The sequence below is a fragment of the Salvelinus fontinalis genome, chromosome 33 (assembly GCF_029448725.1).
Source record: "Salvelinus fontinalis isolate EN_2023a chromosome 33, ASM2944872v1, whole genome shotgun sequence".
NCBI classification, from domain to species: Eukaryota; Metazoa; Chordata; class Actinopteri; order Salmoniformes; family Salmonidae; genus Salvelinus; species Salvelinus fontinalis.
This window is the reverse complement of record NC_074697.1, coordinates 40,792,200-40,814,375: the sequence shown is the minus strand read 5'-3', so window position 1 is coordinate 40,814,375 and position 22,176 is coordinate 40,792,200. Positions and strand designations below refer to the sequence as shown.

The 22,176-nt window shown below is 46.6% G+C and overlaps 1 protein-coding gene across 4 annotated transcripts in view; it reads right to left on the bottom strand.

Moving 5' to 3' along the window:
- LOC129832283 (smoothelin-like protein 2) overlaps positions 1-9,739 on the bottom strand; it is a 21,451-nt gene extending 11,712 nt beyond the window's left edge. Inside the window, exons 1-2 of one of the 4 annotated variants that reach the window (XM_055896228.1) lie at positions 9,511-9,739; positions 8,302-9,034 (exon numbers count right to left, since the gene is read on the bottom strand). In XM_055896228.1, coding sequence (XP_055752203.1) covers positions 8,302-9,000 — 699 coding nt within the window. In that variant the 5' untranslated portion in view covers positions 9,001-9,034; positions 9,511-9,739. Of the gene's footprint in view, positions 1-8,301; positions 9,035-9,500 lie in introns of all 4 variants that reach the window. The other 3 variants (XM_055896226.1, XM_055896224.1, XM_055896227.1) reach the window with 3 other exon arrangements.
- Between the last annotated feature and the right edge of the window lie 12,437 nt (positions 9,740-22,176).

The window sequence follows — 22,176 nt, the reverse complement described above, 5'->3', positions numbered from 1 at the left end:
TTTTGGCAGGAGGTTAGGAAGTGCAGCTCAGTTTCCACCTCATTTGTGGGCAGTGTACACATAGCCTGTTTTCTCTTGAGAGCCAGGTCTGCAAACGGCGGCCTTTCTCAATAGCAAGGCTATGTTCACAGTCTGTACATAGTCAAAGCTTTCCTTAAGTTTGGGTCAGTCACAGTGGTCAGGTATTCTGCCACTGTGTACTCTCTGTTTAGGGCCAAATAGTATTCTAGTTTGCTCCGTTTTTTTATTAATTCTTTCCAATGTGTCAAGTAATTATCTTTTTGTTTTCTCATGATTTGGTTGGGTCTAATGGTGTTGCTGTCCTGGGGCTCTGTGGGGTCTGTTTGTGAACAGAGCCCCAGGACCAGCTTGCTTAGGGGACTCTTCTCCAGGTTCATCTCTTTGTAGGTGATGGCTTTGTTATGGAAGGTTTGGGAATCGCTTCCTTTTAGGTGGTTGTATAATTTAATGGCTCTTTTCTGGATTTTAATAATTTGCGGATATCGGCCTAATTCTGCTCTGCATGCATTATTTGGGGTTTTATGTTGTACACTGAGGATATTTTTGCAGAATTCTGCATGCAGTCTCAATTTGGTGTTTGTCCCATTTTGTGAATTCTTGGCTGGTGAGCGGACCCCAGACCTCACAACCATAAAGGGCAATGGGTTCTATAACTGAGTATTTTTAGCCAGATCTTAATTGGTATGTCAAATTTTATGTTCCATTTGATGGAGAAGGCCCTTCTTGCCTTGTCTCTCAGCTCGTTCACAGCTTTGTGGAAGTTACCTGTGGTGCTGATGTTTAGGCCGAGGTATGTATAGTTTGTGTGCTCTAGGGCAATGGTGTCTAGATGGAATTTGTATTTGTGGTCTTAGCAACTGGACCTTTTTTTGGAACACCATTATTTGTGTCTTACTGAGATTTACTGTCAGGGCCCAGGTCTGACAGAATCTGTGCAGACGATCTAGGTGCTGCTGTAGGGCCTCCTTGGTTGGGGTCAGAAGCACCAGATCATCAGCAAACAGTAGACATTTGACTTCAGACTCTAGTAGGCTGAGGCCGAGTGCTGCAGACTGTTCTAGTGCCCTCGCCAATTCGTTGCTATATATGTTGAAGAGGGTGGGGCTTAAGCTGCATCCCTGTCTCACCCCACGGCCCTGTGGAAAGAAATGTGTGTGTTTTTTGCCAATTTTAACCTCACACTTGTTGTTTGTGTACATAGATTTTATAATGTTGTATGTTTTTCCCCCAACACCACTTTCCATCAATTTGTATAGCAGAGCCTCATGCCAAATTGAGTCGAAAGCATTTTGGAAATCAACAAAGCATAAGAAGACTTTGCCTTTGTTTTGGTTTGTTTGTTTGTCAAATAGGGTGTGCAGGGTGAATACGTGGTCTGTCATATGGTAATTTGGTAAAAAGCCAATTTGACATTTGCTCAGTACATTGTTTTCACTGAGGAAATGTACGCCTCTCTCTCTCTCTCTCTCTCAGGCTGAGCTCCACTGTATTAATAACTATGCTGAGGGGTTTGTGCCAGGAATCTGGAGCTCTGGGCTGGATGGCCTGGCTAAGGCAGGGGACACACAGAGAGGCAGAGAATAAAAGACCCTGTTCCATTGTGAGAGAGCTATGAATTTGGGAGGGGAGTCTCTGTGGCTGTGCTGTAAATGTCAAGCGTATTTATCATGGGGATACACACACACACACACACACACACACACACACACACACACACACACACACACACACACACACACACACACACACACACACACACACACACACACACACACACACACACACACACACACACACACACACACACACAGACCCACACACACAGACCCACACACACAAGCACACGCACACACACACAAAGATTTGAAGTGCTCTTGAAAGACTTGTGATGGAAACTTCCAACTCAGGCACGTAAAACAAAAAGGCATATACCATTCTAATTAAGCTCAAAAGACATATTCTGAGAATGTGACCATTTTAATAGTGAAAAAGAAGCGGAGGTGGAGCTGTTTGATGTTGCTGAGTTGCTCCCATCATGTTTCTCACCTTTAACGGCCCGAGTGGAGAGATCTGCTACTTTTACCCCTTTTTCTCCCCAACTGGTAGTTACAGTCTTGTCCCATCGCTGCAACTCCCGTACGGACATCGGGAGAGGCGAAGGTTGAGAGCCATGTTTACCATGTTTACCATGTGTTTGATGCCATTCCCTTTGCTCCGTTCCAGCCCTTATTATGAGCCGTCCTCCCCTCAGCAGCCTCCACTGCTGTGTGCATACGTGCACATCGTGAGCCAACCATCACAAACAGTAATTTGGTTTGGAGCAGGATGAATGCTTCCCCCCCCCCCCCCCCCCCCCCCCCCCATTCATACAATCTATCCATCAGACTATACTAGACTGTGACGAACACACGCACCTATGGCACTGCAAGGTAAACCAAGCAGTCTGTTAGTAATTGCATGTTTGAGCAGCAGTGCAGAAGACGGTGGTTGAGTAATGTTAATAGCGGGGGTCCTGTATTGTAGGGAGCGGAGAGAGTATATGATGCTGGTGTATTGTGTGTGTGGGGGGGGGGGGGGGGATTTTACGTGTAGCAGTGACAGGGAGCGTTGGCTTTCAGCTGATTTGAGGGGTTTTGATAATAAAACCTGTGCTCAGCTCCTCTTTAGAAGTCCTCTCCATGTGTACTGTATAATAGTATGTGTGTGTTTAGTGTACGCAATGGGATCCTACCGTTGGAGGTGTGTTGAGGGCAGGACGCAGTGGGGGTTGTTTGTACAGTACGTTCGTGGTGTGTGTCTGTGTCTGCGGTGACAGTGTGAGCGTGCTCTGACGTAGTTTCCACTGATAAAGTCTCACACACACACGTCCGTTCCCCCCCCCCCCGTCGGTTCACATGCCCTAAAGATGCCTCAGTCTGAGAGAAGACACACACACGCACGCACGTACGCAACCAGGCACGCACACACACACACAGCCCCCATGAACACAACCCAGCCCAGGGCAGGACAGTGAGGTACCTAAGGATTCACACTGTGGTCCTGTGTTATGTAGTTACGTTAACTGTCAAAGATAACATTGTGACCTGGGTGGAATCGATCCAGATCATCTTCATCTATCATCTTCATCTTTTCTTCTCCTCAACGGGAGTACACCGAGGAATGTAGCGAACGTGAGGTTGGAGGTATGCAGGTGTGGTCTGTCTGTGAAAGCATGCCTGTGTCTGAGAGTACTTGAGTGAATTCTGACGCATGCTACAAGTGGAGCAGAGGTGAAGAGGAGGTCTGTGAGAGGAGGGGAGGAAGGAGGAGTGTTGGAGGGGGCCCTGACTCATTCCTGAAGCCCAGAGTGTGGAGTCTGGGGGTGGCTGGGTCCTGGGTGACCCTCTCCTCTTAATCCCCTCCTCGGTCAATGTACTTCAAATGAGGCAGAATGTCGACACAATAGCCCTTTCAGACAGCAGCTATGGTGGAGTAATTGGCGACAGGCAGCATTGTGTGACTCCTCGGCAGAGACCAGACAGACTGACGGACGTAGGTGGCTGTGGAGGATGAGCAGTAGGAGGGAGGACGAGGGAGGAGGAGGATTCCTGTCTAGTATTGTCAGAGCAGCAGCCTTGACCAGCACAGTGGTAGAGGCTCATAGTTTCTCTATTGAGAGAAGTATCAAATTATCCCAGTGAAACCCAATACCTGTCCTCCTCAGACTCTGGGGGAGCTGATGTGTGCTCAACGGGACCGAGGGGAACTTCTGATGAACTGTGCTCAGCCACGTAAGACTGCATAAAAACACGGCCCAGTCAGGACCAGAGGGCTCTACAGAGAGAGAGAAAGAGAGAGAAAAGAGAGAGAGAGAGAGAGAGAGAGAGAGAGAGAGAGAGAGGGAGTAAAAAGAGAGAGAGAGGGAGCGAGTAAAAAGAGAGAGAAAAATAGGGAGGGAACGAGAGGTGGGAAGTTAGAGGGAAAAAAAGAAAGAGATTGAGAGGAGAGAGAAAGAGAAAGAGAGAAAAAAAGAGAGAAAAAAAGAAAGAGAGATTGCGAGAGCGAGAGCGAGAGAGAGACTCATATCTATCTGCATCAGAGTGTCAGGTGTCCAAGGCACAGTCGAGCACCCGGTGGGGATGTACTGTAACCAACCCTATAGTGAAAGTGCAGGCCCGCACACATCCCAATTGGCTGTGCTCTCTCAGTGGGGTGACGCTTAACTCCAGGGCTGCAAAACCATCTTCAGATGTGCCTGGAGGTCCTCAACGCAATCGGCTCCCTCCCTCAGACCTGCTGAAACAGCCCCATCGGTCTTTACGAAGTCAACATACTGTACAGTCTTTCTCCATCTCTCATTGGCTGTGTCTAGACTTGACAGTTCATGCAGCTTTTGTATTCTGATCATGGAGTTCTGGTCATGGAATTCCAAACACGTCTACACCTACATTTAAATGTGTCTACTGTGTCCACATTGTGTCCGGATTCCCTTTTCCCACACTATATTCAAATGCAGTTAGCATTCTGCAAACGGTGGAACAGGCTAAATCTGATTACACAACAACAACAACTTAATGGCAGTAGCTAACTACTGAAGCTAACTTGCCAGCTAACCTCAAACTAGCCAGCATGCTAACTAGCAAAGCTAAAGAGATGGCAAACATGTTAGCATAACTCTAGCAAACAAAAATATCGTTTTATTCTAAATAAGTTAGCTGGCTAGCATTTATGAGGCCAGTGTAACCGATGTGAAATGGCTAGCTAGTTAGCGGTGGTGCGCGCTAATAGCGTTTCAATCGGGTGACGTCATTCGCTCTGAGACCTGAAGTAGTTGTTCCCCTTGCTCTGCAAGGGCCGCGGCTTTTGTGGCGCGATGGGTAATGATGCTTCGTGGGTGACTGTTGTTGATGTGTGCAGAGGGTCCCTGGTTCGAGCGAGGGAACGGACGAAAGTTAAACTGTTACACCAGCAAACACGTTTCTCACATGCTAGGAATGTATTTCCTCCAACGTTTAATGAAAAAGTGTGCTCTTTTCTGGAGACTTGTGGGTGGAGAGCTGATGACGTCGCCCACTGTATGCGCTTTCAGTAGCCTGGTTGCTTCCAGACCGAGGAGAAATCCGCACACAATGCTTCCCTGACCACCTCCTGAGGTGGTTAGGGAGATCTGAACACAATCTGACCTTAATGCGACTTTTCTGCGTCTAGACCTGTCTTTTCAATGCAATCTTCGTACTCTGATAGCAGAAGTCGCATGTAAGTGTCAAGTGTAGACATGGCCATTGAAGCTGAAAGGTGTTGATGGGGCTGTAGGGGAAATCTGAATAGGATAGTGTCTCCCTGTTGAGTTCCGGGTACATGTAAATATTCACTAGAAGTAATGAATTGGATCAATAGATGAGGATCTCACATTAGTTTTCTACAGTATTATGATCCAATCTGTCTGGTTGTTGGGAAATTTGAAGAAAAAAGTTTTGGCCACAAAAAGGGGGCTGTCCAACAATCTGTTATGAGAAACAAAGAACCTCTGTTTCATACGAACCGACATATTTACATCAGATAAGAATCCTCAGATGCTTTACACCATACTTTGTTAAGATGAGGTGCATGACATCAGTCATTTGCATACATGCTGTGTACGTGTGTGTGTTTGCTGCGTCTACGGCTGTGGGTGAGCAGTCACAGTTAATAGTCAACATCGGTGCCAGACCGTCAAGGGTTAGTTTGCAGAAAGCTGCTGTGAGTTTACAACCAAGACACAACAAAGAACCTCAGAGCCGAGAGGAATGATTTGGAATCAAATAAAGAGGAAATCTGAATATTGACCTTATAAAAGGGTGAATGTTACCGTTGTAGTTTCCAAAGCAGCATAGCCTTAGGGCCTTGTGTTGGGATACAGTCAAGAGAAACCTCAGACTTTTCAAACAGACACTACTGTGGTTTACAATACACCAAGGACTAAGAGGGTAACTTTCCCAGACTTATCACTGAGTTCCCACCCAAACCTCATCAACAAGTGTCAAACTGTACTGGACCTTAGAACTGACCAACATAGACAGCGTTAGCATTTCGTCAACTGTAACAAAGTACACGTGTTTTGTCTTTCAATCCCTCATATTAGTCAAATGTCCCAATGAATGTCTGGATAGGGGTAAGTGAGAAACAATGTACTGTGTTTATTGTTGCTCGTAAAACTGAAGGACACGATTGAATCCATTCAAAAAAAGGTTGCGCAAGCTGTGGTGCCACTCAACAAAGAGAATAGTGGGAGAAGATTCTCGAGCAACATGTTGTCAGCAGCATGATAGCAGTATATGAGCGCAAAAGAACCATTCATGAGAGAGAGAGCGAGAGAGAGAGAGAGAGAGAGAGAGAGAGAGAGAGAGAGAGAGAGAGAGAGAGAGAGAGAGGGAGAGGGAGAGGTATATTCTTCCGAGGATCTTTCACTCTCGGGAAAGAGAAGATCTAACGCTACAAGAACAGCTTCTTTCTCAGACTGCAGAGGCTGGACGGACATTAAAATAAGCAATTACTTCGACCAAAAATGTTCAGCGATGGGAAATGATCCTGATTGCTTTCATCTGGTATCTGCTCCGCTCGCGTGTTTAAATATTAAGTTGAATATGACCCGAGTTTCCCCACCGCTGTCAAAGCTCTGACATCATCTCAGTGAAGTGGCCAAGAAAGTCTATTCAACCCCCAATATCATGATTTAGTATAAACACACTCTGGAGTCTGGATGAATCATTGCACAATCTTGACAGTCTCTCAGAACCACATACTGTCACCACCACAGAATTAAATACAACCCTTTCATTAGATTACAGGAGGTTCACAACATAGTCTACTGCTCTAATGTATCTCTATGTGCGCCATAACCCCAACCCAGTCTCCACAGTGTATAAAGCTGAATGACCACTTCTCAGATAGAGTTCAGTGTGTCAAATCGGAAGGCCTGTTGTCCGGACCTCTGGTAGTCTCTATGGGGGTGCCACAGGGTTCAATTCTCGGGCCGACTCTCTTCTCTGTATATATCAATGATGTCGCTCTTGCTGCGGGTGATTCTTTGATCCACCTCTACGCAGACGACACCATTCTGTAAACATCTGGCCCTTCTATGGACACTGTGTTAGCAAACCTCCAAACGAGCTTCAACAACATACAACACTCCTTCCGTTGCCTCCAACTGCACTTAAACACTAGTAAAACTAAATGCATGCTCTTCAACCGTTCGCTGCCCGCACCCGCCCTCCCGACTAGCATCACTACTCTGGACGGTTCTGACTTAGAATATGTGGACAACTATATCTACCTAGGTGTCTGGCTAGACTGTAAACTCCTTCCAGACTCATATTAAACATCTCCAATCCAAAGTTAAATGTAGAATCGGCTTCCTATTTCGCAACAAAGCCTCCTTCACTCATGCTGCCAAACATACCCTCGTAAAACTGACTATCCTACCGATCCTTGACTTCGGCGATGTCATTTACAAAATAGCCTCCAACACTCTACTCAGCAAATTGGATACAGTCTATCACAGTGCCATCTGTTTTGTCACCAAAGCCCCATATACTACCCAACACTGCGACTTGTATGCTCTCGTTGGCTCGTCCTCGCTACATATTCGTCGCCAAACCCACTGGCTCCAGGTCATCCATAAGCCTTTGCTAGGTAAAGCTCCGCCTTATCTCAGCTCACTGGTCACCATAGCAACACCCACCCGTAGCTTGCGCTCCAGCAGGTATATTTCACTGGTCATCCCCAAAGCCAACACCTCTTTGGTCGCCTTTCCTTCCAGTTCTCTGCTGCCAATGACTGGAATGAATTGCAAAAATCACTAAAGTTGGAGACTTATATCTCCCTCACTAACTTTAAGCGTCAGCTGTCAGAGCAGCTTACCGATCGCTGCAGCTGTACACAGCCCATCTGTAAATAGCCCATCCAACCAACTACCTTCCTCATCCCCATATTTGTTTTAGTTTTTCTTTTGCACACCAGTATTTCTACCTGCACATCCTCATCTGCACATATCACTCCAGTGTAAATTGCTAAATTGTAATTACTTCACCACTATTGGCCTATTTATTGCCTTACCTCCTTACTTCATTTGCCCACACTGTATACAGATTTTTCTATTGTGTTATTGACTGTATGTTTGTTTAGCCCATGTGTAGCTGTGTTTTTGTCACACTGCTTTGATTTATCTTGGCCAGGTCGCAGTTGTAAATGAGAACTTGTTCTCAACTGGTCTACCTGGTTAAATAAAGGTGAAATAATAAAAAATGATTTAATAAAACTCACGTTAGTCTTGCTGGACACAGCGAAGGTAGCTCGGCTGGAGAAGCGGGTGGCAGTGGGGCTGGAGGCCAAGCCCAAGGCTGACCCGGTCAGGGCTCCCATACTGGGGCCACCAGCAGGGCAGGTGGGGGATGTGGAGGGGGACTGGGGGCTCGCCCTCCCCTGGCTGCTGCTGTGTGTCTGGGCCTGGAAGGACGCTGGCTGGTGCTGGTTGTTGTTGTTGTTGGTCATCAGGGCGCCTCTGTCGCACATTATCCCAGTGAGGAGCTCCACCTGATGTTTAAGGGCCTCCAGCTGGCTCCGGAGCTGCCGGTTCTCCTGCTGCAGCTGGGCCACAGCCAGGCCTAGGGGGCCCTCGCTGGCGTGGGCCGTAGCCTCCACTAGACGGCGCTCCACGCCCTGCTTGAAGGCGCTTACGTCCACGTGGATCTCACGCACGGCATCTCTCAGTGTGGCCTCGTAGCGGGCGAGCGCGGAGCACACCGTCTCGCCCTCCGGAGAGGAGCCCTCTCCCTCGGCTGTCAGAGGACCTGCGTCCATCTCTGCTCCGCTGCCTCCAGTTGCTGTGTTCCTTACTGGGTCTTCTCTGCTCTCTCTGGGGCTGCTCCCTCCTCCTGTCTGAGTGTCCCAGACACACACACTTTGAATGGAGATTGGGGAGGAGTCAGTCTTGTCAGCTGCAGTTGAACCGTCAGGTCCCATGCGCTCCAGGAGGTCCCTCAGGGTGTCCACTATCCTGCCGAGTCAAAGCTCACATTTATCAGGCTGCTCCGACACACCGAATGACCATACTGAGGTCTCTCGAATAGCAAACACTATTCAAACATGACAGACGTGAAGTGAATCAGGAGAAAAGTAAAAAGATACAATCTGTGTTGAAGCCAGACATGTGACAAGGCTGTTGAGAATTAAACCAGTGAGGTAATTGTAACTTAGTTTTCGTGAGTACAGTGTGTGTGTGTGTCTGAGACAGACAGACAGACAGACAGACAGACAGACAGACAGACAGACAGACAGACAGACAGAGACAGAGAAACAGAGAGAGAGAGACAGACAGAGAGAGAGAGAAACAGAGACAGAGAGAGAGAGACAGACAGAGAGAGAGAGAAACAGAGACAGAGAGAGAGAAACAGAGACAGAGAGAGAGAAACAGAGACAGAGAGAGAGAAACAGAGACAGATAGAGTTAGTAGTAACCCATACGTAAGTTCACCTCTCGAGCTCCAATATAGTATTCCCCCTCAGCGCTGGCCAGCTATGAGTGTCTGCTCTGCTCTGCCCGGCTTTAAACACTCCTCTCTCTCACACACTCACTCAGGTTAATCTCCCTCTTCTCCACTGGTCAGGGGGAGGGAGCAGGCATACAGAGGAGAGAGGAGGGAGGGAAAGTGAGAAGGAGGGAGAGAGAGACGGAGGCGGGCTAGATTTCCTCTTTATCCCTCCCAGCACTCGGTGAACTGTTGGAAGGAATCATCTGTGTTGATGTTGCCTTTCCCACCTCTCCTCCTCCTCCTCCTCCTCCTCCTCCTCCTCCTCCTCCTCCTCCTCCTCCTCCTCCTCCTCCTCCTCCTCCTCCTCCTAGTGTATTTGTGTCATTCTCTCACCGAGTGAACTTTTAACAGCAGGACGTTCAAGCAGCATTCTCTCTCTCTCCATCTTTCTCTCTCTGATCTAATTTCTTTCGGTTCCAAGTCTTGTCAATCCCGCCGGCTGTCTCCCTCTTTTAGCAGTGCTGTCATACATCAGGGGGGAAACTGACGCTTTCTTCCCCCCCCATGCCTCTGTCTTTTCCCTCCCTCTCTCTTTCTCTCTAATTGTATTATTATAGGTGGGTGGACAAGATAAGAGAGATAAGGCAGGACAAATAAACTTGTGAGATTACATTTAATGAGAGAGAGATTGACGGGCAAGATAATGATTGACTTCAGGTAATCTGTGAAACAGAACATCCAAGTAGTGGAAAATGCCTGTCTCTGTCAGTATTCCATTGTATAGTTGTATTGTGATGTGAACAATTATTGCTAAAATTGTATTGTCAAAGTGGGTAGCTGGGTTTGAGCCTGGTGAGTGAAGGGTAGGCCTGCACCCCTCTTCTCTTCCCCTCCCCCGCGTAACAGGACCCTAGCAGAGCAAACATTCCATATCAGATTGGAGAGTGAGTGAGTGGGGGTCTGGCTGGGATGGTTGGATGGGTGGCTGGGACTAACACTGCCCTGCACCACCATCACAATGAGAGCAGACGAACAGACACAAATAACTTTACATTCCACCCCACTGTTTACTGTAAACACAGGGGGTTGGAGAGGTGGCTTGGGAGGGGGGTGATTTACGATGGCAGACTGACTGTCCACCCTGGACATCCCTCCATCAGTAATTCCCTCCCTCCCTCATACCCAAGGTCTTATGTAAGTCTGCTTGGCTGAGACACAACAACCAGCCACCACAGGAACCACAGTCTACTGTAGCCTGGTTAAACCAGACTGAATGCGGTGCTCACCATTGTTTCATTTGAGTGCTGCATTCAGGGTGCTTTAACCAGGCTAGATCTGCAGGGGTGAGAAAGAAGAGAACTCCCAACAACTCTTCTGTCTTCTGTCAATGTGTGTTAATTGAATATCTGGATAAATCATGGCAAATACATTTACTTCACCGATCCTTTAAAATGAATTAGTGGGCTGCTTTGCACGGCAAGCGTTACCAGAGCGCCAAGTCGAGGTCCAAAAGGCTTCTTAACAGCTTCCACCCCCAAGCCATAAGACTCCTGAACAGCTAATCAAAAGGCTACCCAGACCCCTCTTTTACGCTGCTGCTACTCTCTGTTTATAATTTATGCATAGTCACTTTAACTCTACTTACATGTACATATTACCTCAATTACCTCAACCAACCAGTGCCCCCGCACATTAAGTCTGTATCGGTACTTACTGTATATAGCCTCACTTATTATTTTACTGCTGCTGTTTAATTATTTGCTACTTTTATTTTCTATTTTCTTCTTTTCTATTTTTAACTTAACACTTTTTTTCCTTAACCTCTTAAAGCATTGTTGGTTAAGGGCTTGTAAGTAAGCATTTCACTTTAAGGTCTACACCTGTTGTATTCGGCGCATTTGACAAATAACATTTGATTCGATTTGATGAGCAAAATCCACTTGCCATTCTCCAAACAATGTCTCTCATTCCCTGAGTCGCTGGGCCAAGAGCAGCTGTTTCTTGCAGTGTTTTCATAATGACTAAATATGACTGAGCTCCTGGGGTGACGTCAGCCATGTTGCGGTGCCGCTCGGCTCTGCTCAGGTCGTAAATGTCAGACGTGATTAGTGGGACGGACCAGGTGAGTTCACAAACTCTGTTGTGCTCTGCTTATCCACGACAAGTGTTTGTTATCGTACCTGAATCCCCCTAACCCTCTAGTCTGCTGTGCTTCTGCCTGCTTTCAGCCGTATCATTGCAGTATGGAGAGAGAGGGGCCCAATGAAGTCATTGCGAGTGGTGCGTGGCGCTTGACGAAATGAACTCATGGATGTTTGTGGTTCAGCTCTGGACCTCACTGGGCTGCTGAAGAAAGGGCTCTTTGATGTAAAACCGAGATCCCCGATAGCGATAACCAGCTTAGGTTAGGTATTGCGCAATCCAGTAGTAGTGAGACAAAAGCAGGAAGTCAGAGAGACACAACAAAAAAAACGTGACGCATGCATAGTCACACGCCTGTTCCTACAGTCTGCGCTGGCTTCATTTCAGGGAATCGTGTTGGGCCCCATATGACATGATGACAATTGCCGTATAACGTGTGTCATTCATGACCAACTCTTGGTGATGCTATCCAGACAGTGGGATCCAGAGATACTGTCTGTGCTGCACCCTGTCTTATACAGAGTTTCAGTTAGCCTTGGAATCCTAACCGAGTCCACACTATTAGTGAAACAATAGTGAAACGTCACATGGATTCAGTAGCATGAGCTGAAATAGTCAAGATTTCGATTCCATGTCAGTCTGGGGATCAGTGAGAGAGGACAGAGGAAAGAGGTTGTGAGTTTTGAGGGGTAAAGCATGATGATCTCTGACCTCAGAGTACTGGAAGCAGGTCAGTTTCGACAGTACCTTTGCTTATTCTATTCTTGACATCACCACGTCAATGTATCAGTCAGCATATTATCACAACGGTCGATTCATTAAGTTAGTAATAACCTCGGGCTAACCAATAACAAGTCTCAGGTAATTCGGCAGCTGCTCAATTAAGTTCTGGTTCCATTTGTGTTAAAAGAAGAGATTAAGAGATGCTAGAACGAGGAGCGGAACCGGAATGAGGAGCTCCACCCTCTCTTTTTGCGGGAAAGTCTTCTGTCCCCTCCACCTTCTGAAATTCGAAAGATGCTAACACCAGCGAAATCAAATGACCAGTGACAGAAAAACCCCAAGCACCGGAACTACTGCTGCTCGTTAGCTATCAGTGGTCATAGTATAAAGATTGATCTACAGTATCATTTATGTTTACGTATTTGAAGTTAGTAAGTATAGTAATTGGCGTGTAGTGTCAACATTATTAATCTTTTCAGAGGGTGCCAGGCTAAACCCCATTCCTATGTCCCCTGTAACTTCTCCTCCCTTCTCCTCCCCCCACCCCTCTAACTGATGGTTTTGAGCTGTAAACATTAACAAGGACCGCTGAAGCTTGCCCACAGAGCAGGGCTGCGTCACTACACTATTAAAACTGTACACAAACATGTCTGTCCACTCTCTCTCTTTCTTGCTCCACTCAACCTCACGTTAAAACTCCCAGTGCCCACATGAAGGCTAGCACTTGTCTCTGAACTAGACAAGCCCTCCTCAGCCAGAGAAAATGCCATGCAAGCACCTCTTTGTCTTCATGTATTTACGAAGTGTCTCAGGGTAGGAGTGCTGATCTAGGATCAGGTCCCCCCTTTTATTTAAAAAAATGTATGTAACCTTTATTTAACTATGCAAGTCAGTTAAGAACAAATTCTTGGCCTCCCGAGTGGCGCAGTGGTCTAGGGCACTGCATCGCAGTGCTAGCTGCGCCACCAGAGTCTCTGGGTTCGCGCCCAGGCTCTGTCGCAGCCGGCCGTGACCGGGGGGTCCGTGGGGCGACGCACAATTGGCCTAGCGTCGTCCAGGTTAGGGAGGGTTTGGCCGGTAGGGATATCCTTGTCTCATCGCGCTCCAGCGACTCCTGTGGCGGGCCGGGCGCAGTTCGCGCTAACCAAGAGGGCCAGGTGCACGGTGTTTCCTCGACACATTGGTGCGGCTGGCTTCCGGGTTGGAGGCGCGCTGTGTTAAGAAGCAGTGCGGCTTGGTTGGGTTGTGCTTCGGAGGACGCATGGCTTTCGACCTTCGTCTCTCCCGAGCCCGTACGGGAGTTGTAGCGATGAGACAAGATAGTAATTACTAGCGATTGGATACCACGAAAATTGGGGAGAAAAGGGGGAAAAAATTAAGAAAAAAAAAAGTACAAAAAAAAAAGAACAAATTCTTATTTACAATGATGGCCTACACCGGCCAAACCCCCGATGACACTGGGCCAATTGTGCGCCTCCCTATAGGACTCCCAATCACAGCCGGTTGTGATACAGCCTGGATTCAAACCAGGGTGTCTGTAGTGACGCCTCTAGCACTGAGATGCAGTGCCTTAGACCACTGCGCCACTCAAGAGCCCTTATTCATTATGATTTACAAAGCAAAACAGATGCTAGATCAGCATTCCTACTCTGAGATGCTTTGTGAATACAGGCCCAGAGCTGCATGCACTCAGCACGGCACAACATTGTGGAACGTTCAGACCAAAATACTGTATATGAACAAAGATGCCTCTCTGATATGTAAAGGATCACGTCAGCTCTATTCATGATATTTCTAATCGGCAATGTTCCATAACGTTTGCCTACTGAACTTGCCCCAGACGTCTGACTGAGGGATGGACAGAGCAATCTCACTAGGGAGAGAGGAAGAGACTGAAGGAATGTCCCGGCTACCTCTCCTGTCTCCTGGGAAAAGATAAAATACCTGCTGGCATTTTGACCACAGAGACAGCCCGTTGATCCTGCTGATCCTTCCAAAACAAAAGCCCTCTCTCTTTCCCATGTCGGCTGTGCTGTGATTTCCCCGAAAACAAGCCTGCATGGATGTGATGACATCAGAGTTTCCATGGGAACCCTGCAGCCCAAAAAGAATAACAGGCAGCTGATGATGTCATCGTCACATCAAAGTAAATGTAATTAAGTGCACATGGAGCCAAGACAGAGAGTGAGAGAGAAAGAGAGAAAGAGAGAGAGAAAGAGAGAGAGAGAGAGAGAGGGAGAAAGAGAGAGAGAGAGAGAGAAAGAGAGAGAGAGAAAGAGAAAGAGAGAGAGAGAGAGACAGAGACAGAGAGAGAGATAGAGAGAGAGAGAGAGAGAGAGAGAGAGAGAGAGAGAGAGAGAGAAAGAGAGAGAGAGAGAGAGAAAGAGAGAGAGAAAGAGAGAAAGAGAGAGAGAAAGATGCACTCAGAAAAAAGGTGCTATCTAGAACCTTAAAGGGTTATTTGGCAGTTCCCATAGGATAACCCTTTGAATAACCCTTTTTGGTTCCAGGTAGAACAATTTTGGGTACCATGTAGTTCTACCTGGAACCAAAAAGGGTTCTCATATGGGGACAGCAAAAAAAAAACATTTGGAACCCTTTTTTCTAAGAGTGTAGAGAAGAGAGAAAGAAACAGAAAGAGTGTGAGAAAGAGAGAGGGGGAAGTATGCTAATAAAATGTATTTAATGTTACCAGCGTTTAATGTTTATTGCACGGTTTCTGAGCTACGTGCAGAGACATCCTGTGATGAGGTGGATTGAGATGTTGGCTGATTACCATTATACGGCAGGGGATGCATAACTCCAACCTTGTAAAACACTCTCTACACTGAACATCCCCCTATGCAATGCATGAGAAGGTGACAAATAGAATCAGATCCCTATAGGGGAGTTTAACTTAATCTAAAATAGAAAACATACATAGCCTAAAGATAATTGGGCTAGTACTGTCTTATATGCTAGCAGAGAGATACTGGTTGTCTGGGAGACCTTGAGCAGAGAGAAATGCTATGAGAAGTGTATGAGGCACACACCACACACATGCAGACACACACCACACACACCACACACATGCAGACACACACCACACACACCACACACATTGACGCAAACACATGCTTGCAAACACGCACGCAAGAAAATGTCTACACTTGTTGTATTCGCCACAGGTGACCAATACAATTTCATTTGATTTGACATGCTAGCAAACGCACAAGATTGCACACATGCACGTGTAGCGCACGGGGATGTGTAAAACGTACTCCTCGGCTTGAAGTGTCGCCACTTGCACAGCTGTTACGTTTTGGGTGGGGCTGACTGGTAAGATGCTTCGGGAAGGCACGGCAGAGGTCTGGGGGTTGAAGCCTTGATGTGAGCTGAATCAGGAGGAAGTGGTAGTCGCCAAGCAGTCAGCACAACGTCCATCACACACACGTCGCTCCGTCATACGCACAATAAATACAAATACACATCACGTTTAAGACATCCTCAGAGACAGGAAAAGACAATGACCAGACACACACAGGCTCAGTGGAAAGTGGAACATCATGAATGTCACCTCCTTGGGCCTGCACTAGGGGAAACAGACTAACCCTTACTATCAACACACAGTGTACTGTCTCCAAGAGGCTGGATGCAATTGTGAGAGCTGGAGTGCATGTGAAAGACCACGATACACACAAAGGAACACACGCACAGGAACACACATGCTGAAACGCTATCAGTCTGTGTGCAGCTTCAACAAAAACTGATACTTCAGTGATGATGGATTCTCAAGGAAGTGAGCAGTGCTGATGTCATACTCCCAGGCCGAGCCAAAACACATCTCTGTCATATCCATCAATTGTTCCCCACAATCTGCTCTCCTATATCGAAACCTCACAACCTTCTCCCAGGCCTCTCTCTGGCAGCCAGACAGGCCCTGATTCAGCATGACATCACCCTCTCTTTCTGTGGCCCCAAGGCCCTTAAGAACACGCATATACACACACACACGCGGACATAGAGAGAAAATGAGCAGGACAATTAAGGTTGTCCGTCTGTCAGACTAACGTTTTTCACTTAAAGACCCTGAAGTGAGGTTTGGAAACAACATCACTATTTGTCCTGGCAATGAAGGTCTGTCCTCTGGAGCACTCACGAAAAAAAAAGAGAATGGTTTTTCGTTGAAGTTGTCCACTTTAAAAACCCTTCGGCTTCTCCCTCTCTCGGAGTTGCTTGAGGACACAGTAGCGCTGTGGCTAGGATGCACAAGATAGGTCCTTCAAATAATGTATCTAAGGCTACTTAACCCTGTGGAAACTCTGGAATCACACCTTGTTGGCATAAAGACACCCACAATCTCTCCTTTCATCTCGGTCCATTTCTGAAGGGCACCAACGTGCGTTCAGTCCTTGCACACCATATAATGGATGGTGTCATTGCAAAACACCGCTTCACTGTAGTGAACCTGCTAGTTACCGAGGCAGTTGAACGTTAAAATGATTGAGCGTGACTTTCACCACTAAATAAACTTCCACAGTTTGACAAAGCTACATCAGGGGCAAACAGCTACTCAAATTAAAAACCTTTCATTATGGCCTTAGCTATTTGCTGCAGTGACTGAGAGCCCATTGAGGCTCAGTATTCTCAGTTCTTCTGGGGCCTGTGCAGTGCAGGTGAATGGTGTGTGTGTGTGTGTGTGTGTGTGTGTGTGTGTGTGTGTGTGTGTGTGTGTGTGTGTGTGTGTGTGTGTGTGTGTGTGTGTGTGTGTGTGTGTGTGTGTGTGTGTGTGTGTGTGTGTGTGTGTGTGTGTGTGTGTGTGTGTGAAATGTAGGATTGTGTGAGCACAAACATAGCTACTTCTTTTGGCAATGCATGAAGCAGAGTTGGGAAACAGCTTGAGTGATGAATGACAGGCTGCTAGGAGAGGCAAAGAACCCAACGATCCCTCCTCACTCACACGCCCAGAAAAGGCTTTTGATTTGCTGTGAATCCAGCGGTCTGTGTGTGTGTGTGTGTGTGTGTGTGTGTGTGTGTGTGTGTGTGTGTGTGTGTGTGTGTGTGTGTGTGTGTGTGTGTGTGTGTGTGTGTGTGTGTGTGTGTGTGTGTGTTCGCACATGAGGCAGACTGCCTCTGCCAACTCCTAATGAAAGTGTTGCTGAGGAGGAGAGTGATTACTGTAAGACAGATGTGCCTCAGCTCACCTGTGTGCTTGTGTGTGTGTGGTGGGGGAGGGGGACATATGACATATGTCTGTGGCACAGGTGAGAGCTCCAGCTGAAATGTTACAATAAACTACAGTTTGTAATGAAATACATGAATGTGTTTTTACCTGTGTTTGTTCGAATACCCATACTAACATACTGCATACTACATACTTAATGAGTATATACCACAATCTACATACTATTAGTTCATTTTAGTATACTGTAAACGAACGGTATCGTTTCGGTTGAGCGTACTAGCGCTTCACCTGTCTACAGGAAGTTGATGCTGTTGCTATGCAACCTCTCGCTAGTTTGTTAGGATAACAAATGACTAACTAGACATTTTACGATTTTGGGTGTGTTCATAATTTCAATCTGGAGTGCGCAACAATTTAATTACGCAGTTTTTTTGTTGGTGTTGAGCGTAAATGTATCAGTTATTCTGCGCTCCGGCACGCAGACGAGACGAGAGTGCTCTGAAATCGGAGTAGATAGCCAGAATTAACAATGTCCATTGAGAACGCACAACAACTATACCACTTAGCTAAGAATGACGGGAATGATCAAGTCAATAAACGTTGGGGGGTTAGTTAGATAGAATATAGTTAATATACTGGCAAGATTGATGTATTAGTAGCCAACTAACGTTAGGTAGTTAGCTAACATACCGGTACAAACTGCTGTAATGCTATGCTATGTGGTTCGTAAGGATAGCGTCGCTAACAAATTGTCAGCCAACATAACGTGTAAGGCAAGTTATTTGAAAAGTAATTACATAATCTTAACATTTGTCATAATTAGTTAAAGCTGTGAATTTGTATCTGCTCTCGTTGGACTTAGGCTGCATATTTTCCGCCATTTTCTTCAAATCTGAAAATGATGTGAAGCCACGGCAATTTTCTGAAGAATTGCATTATGGGCCCTAAAAGCACGGAAATAATGTCCACTGTTTGTATACTTCATATTTAGCCGAATTTGGGAAGACATCCGGGAACTGTTGGCATACTAACTATATCCATACTATGACCAATAAGCATACTATATACTCAATTTAAGTCACAAATAGTACGGTTAGTGCGGTTAGTATGAGTATTTGAACAAGGCTCATGTCTTAGGTCTAAATGAGATGTTTCTACAGAGATGAAGCCGAGTGGTCAGACAGCGGTGTTGACACTGTGTCTATGTTGGGTCTGCATGAGAATCTCACTGCCGATAGGTACTTACTTTACTGACTTTATTGTCCCCATAGGGAAATTTTGTTGCAGTATCATGTACATTATTTTTTTATTTGTTGTTGTACTTTTTTACCCCTTTCGTGATATCCAAATTGGTAGTTACAGCTTTGTCCCATCGCTGCAACTCCCGTACGTGCGTCCTCCGAAACACGACCATGCCAAGCCGCACTGCTTCTTAACACACTGTTTGCTTAACCCACCAATATGTCTGAGGAAACACTGTACAACTGGCGCCCGAAGTCAGCATGCATGTGCACAAGGAGTCGCTAAAGCGAGATGGGACAAGGACATCCCGGCTGGCCAAACCCTCCCCTAACCCGGATGACGCTGGGCCAATTGTGCGCCGCCTTACGGGTCTCCCGGTCGCGGCACAGCCTGGGATCAAAACCGGGTTTGTAGTGATGCCTCACGCACCGCGATGCAGTGCCTTAGACCGCTGCGCCGCTCGGGGGGCCCATCATACATTTTAAATACAGTAGACAAAAAATGGACAATACAAAATTCATAATGTTACATACGGTATATACCAATGAAAGAGACTCGCCTGCTGGCTTTACTGGTGGATAGGAACATTAGCTTGAGCTGTTTAGGAGGGATATCACACCTGGCAGAAATGATTGTCTAATTCTGTTTTACCTGCAGGGGAGTGTTCTAAACCTGCACTCAGAGGGGAGTAGTTCAAAATTCAGGTACAGGGGGTGGCTTTGGTCTCAAATTATTTTATGAGTCTTGCTGAGGGCTCTGACTTTAAAGATCTCATCACTTTGTTTGCTGTGGTGATAATCCTTCTCAGCATATTGTTCTGGCTGATAGTGGCATTGCCAAACCAACAAACAACGCAAAAAGTTTTAATACTCTCAATGAAAGATTTGTAAAACAGAGTCAGTACAGTACAGTCAACATCAAAAGATCCCAGCTTTTTGAGAAAGTACAGTCTCTGCTGACTCTTTTTGTAGATATGGTCTGTACATACAAGAGGACACTCAGATATTTGTATTCCTCTACAATGTTCTGATCTCTGATAGCTGTTGCAGAGGAGGGTGTTGTTCGCTTCCTGAAGTCTGTCTAGGCACATCTCTTTGGTCTTGTTGGTATTGAGGACCAAGTGTGATTCATCACACCTCTCTTCAAAGTCATTTAGGACTGGGCCATGACAGTGGGAGGCCGTTCCTTCTCTTGCTAGAACAAAAATAGTACCTGCTTCGTGCCAACCCAGTAGCAACGAACCTACTGATTCTACTTGTAGAATAGCAATGCTTGTCAGTGGCCAACAACTTGAGAGCACAAACCCCCATGTGGGAGAGCACGAATCCCCATGTGGGGGAACTAACAATAAATGTTTTATTTTTTAAAAGACAGCATTTTCTGCGTACATCCACAGATGAGCCAGTCACACTTCATATCCAATGTAGGCTAAGGGATGGCAGCTAGCTAAGTGCACAGATGCAATGCACACAACACTAAATACTTCCTTCAAGCCAGCTAACCACTGTAGTTAGTATTGACATCATAATTAAATCACAATGGATTAGCTAGTTTCCATGAAACAGCAGCCTGTGTTAGCTGATGAGTTAGTGCAGTGTCCATAACTAGTTAGCTATGTTGTGCTAGCTAGCGAATATGCTAACATTAACTAGCTAGCTAAGCATTTGGCTATGGGCTGGCACTGGCACTGGCAATATGGGATTATGGAGAGTGAATTATATTGTTTCTTCGTCATCTTGCTTGGTAGTCATCTAGTTGTGGCCATCTGGCTACTATCAACAAGGGCTTTCTACCGAATAGCAACATTAAGCGCAGATAGCTTGGAATCTAAACCATAAGCAATATGTACATATATGCATTTCTAAACAACGCTACTGCCACCTTCTGGTTGGGAGTATTTTAACAAGGCTGAGTGGCTGATGACTTCCAAGGTCTTTGCTGTGTGGACACATAAGAGATTGACTGCCTACATTCTGTTCAGAGGTGCTAAGTACTGTCGGCAGGCAAACGTTTGGCAATCCTACCGGTGTGTCAGAGCTTTTAGAGGAGGGGAGACACCCTTCTGTGCGTCTGCCATTGCTGAAGACCAACACAGAGGTGAAGGGCTGTTGGTCTGATAGGAGGAGTGAAAAGCAAGGCAGGGGGAGAGATCAGGGCCTAATGTGCTTCAACAGTCCAGAGAGAGGAGTGTGAGAAAGGTCATCAAGAAGACCACACCTCTGTTCAAATGAAGAAGCACCAGTAACCACAACGACCTCTGCTTCCTCCCCTCCATGTCCACCCCAGGCCCCTCTCTACTATCTCCTCCCCCAGACCCTCACTACCACTGGTGGTCCTGGAGGTAGAGCTCAGTGTTGCCAGATTGGGTTGTTTTTACACCCCCCCCCCCCCAAAAAAAAAAATGGGACGCAAGAAAACCCACAAACGCCGTCCACCCAGCTCACAGACCAAGCTGTTTAATGTGTCTACTTTTTAGTGGATCGAGCAGGATTTTGGTTCTGATTGTGCTAGAAAGTGTCAATAGAAACTGGCAACAATAGTAGAGCTATACCGGCTTTGGGATGGGGAAGAAACCCAACCAGCCTCCGAGCAGGCTCCGAGTAGGCTGGGTCAGCCTCTGTTTAACCCAAAAGATGGTCCTATATGTTCCTTTAAGAGTGGAAACATCAGATTTGTTCATGTTTAGCCTCTGGAAGACTGTAGATAGACTGAAAACTGCTGAACAACTAGCAGTGAGTAATGATAGGATGTTTAAACAGAACACAGAGGGATAGAGCGCAACTGGACATGCCTAGCTCTGGAACGCAGGCCTAGTGGTGCTAGGATTCTACACGGATTTATTTAGCTCTTAATGAAAGAAGAGAGAAGACAACGGAGGGAAAGACAAACACAGAGGAAAGAGAAGGGGGAAGGTGCTTGTAGTTTGGGCGACGATGATAAGTTGTGTCGTTTGCTGAGGTGCCAAGATAATTCACTGTTGAACAGTAGAGGACTCCCATATACTACTGCAAAACTGATTGAGCTCTGCTGCTAAGAGAGGCCCCCACTCTCACACACAGAGTACTTACATAGAGCTTAATGTACCCTTTGGGGTCATGCACCGCATGCCCTGACTAGACATGTGCAAGCCCGCGCACACACACACACACGCGCGCGCGCACACACACACACACACACACACACACACACACACACACACACACACACACACACACACACACACACACACACACACACACACACACACACACACACACACACACACACACACACACACACACACACACACACACACAAACTGATTTACTGGCTCCCTGAAGGCCTGATAAAACCCTGTCTGCATGACCTCACTTCCTGTTGCTACAGCCAGAGGGAGGATGGATAGACAGTAACCCGC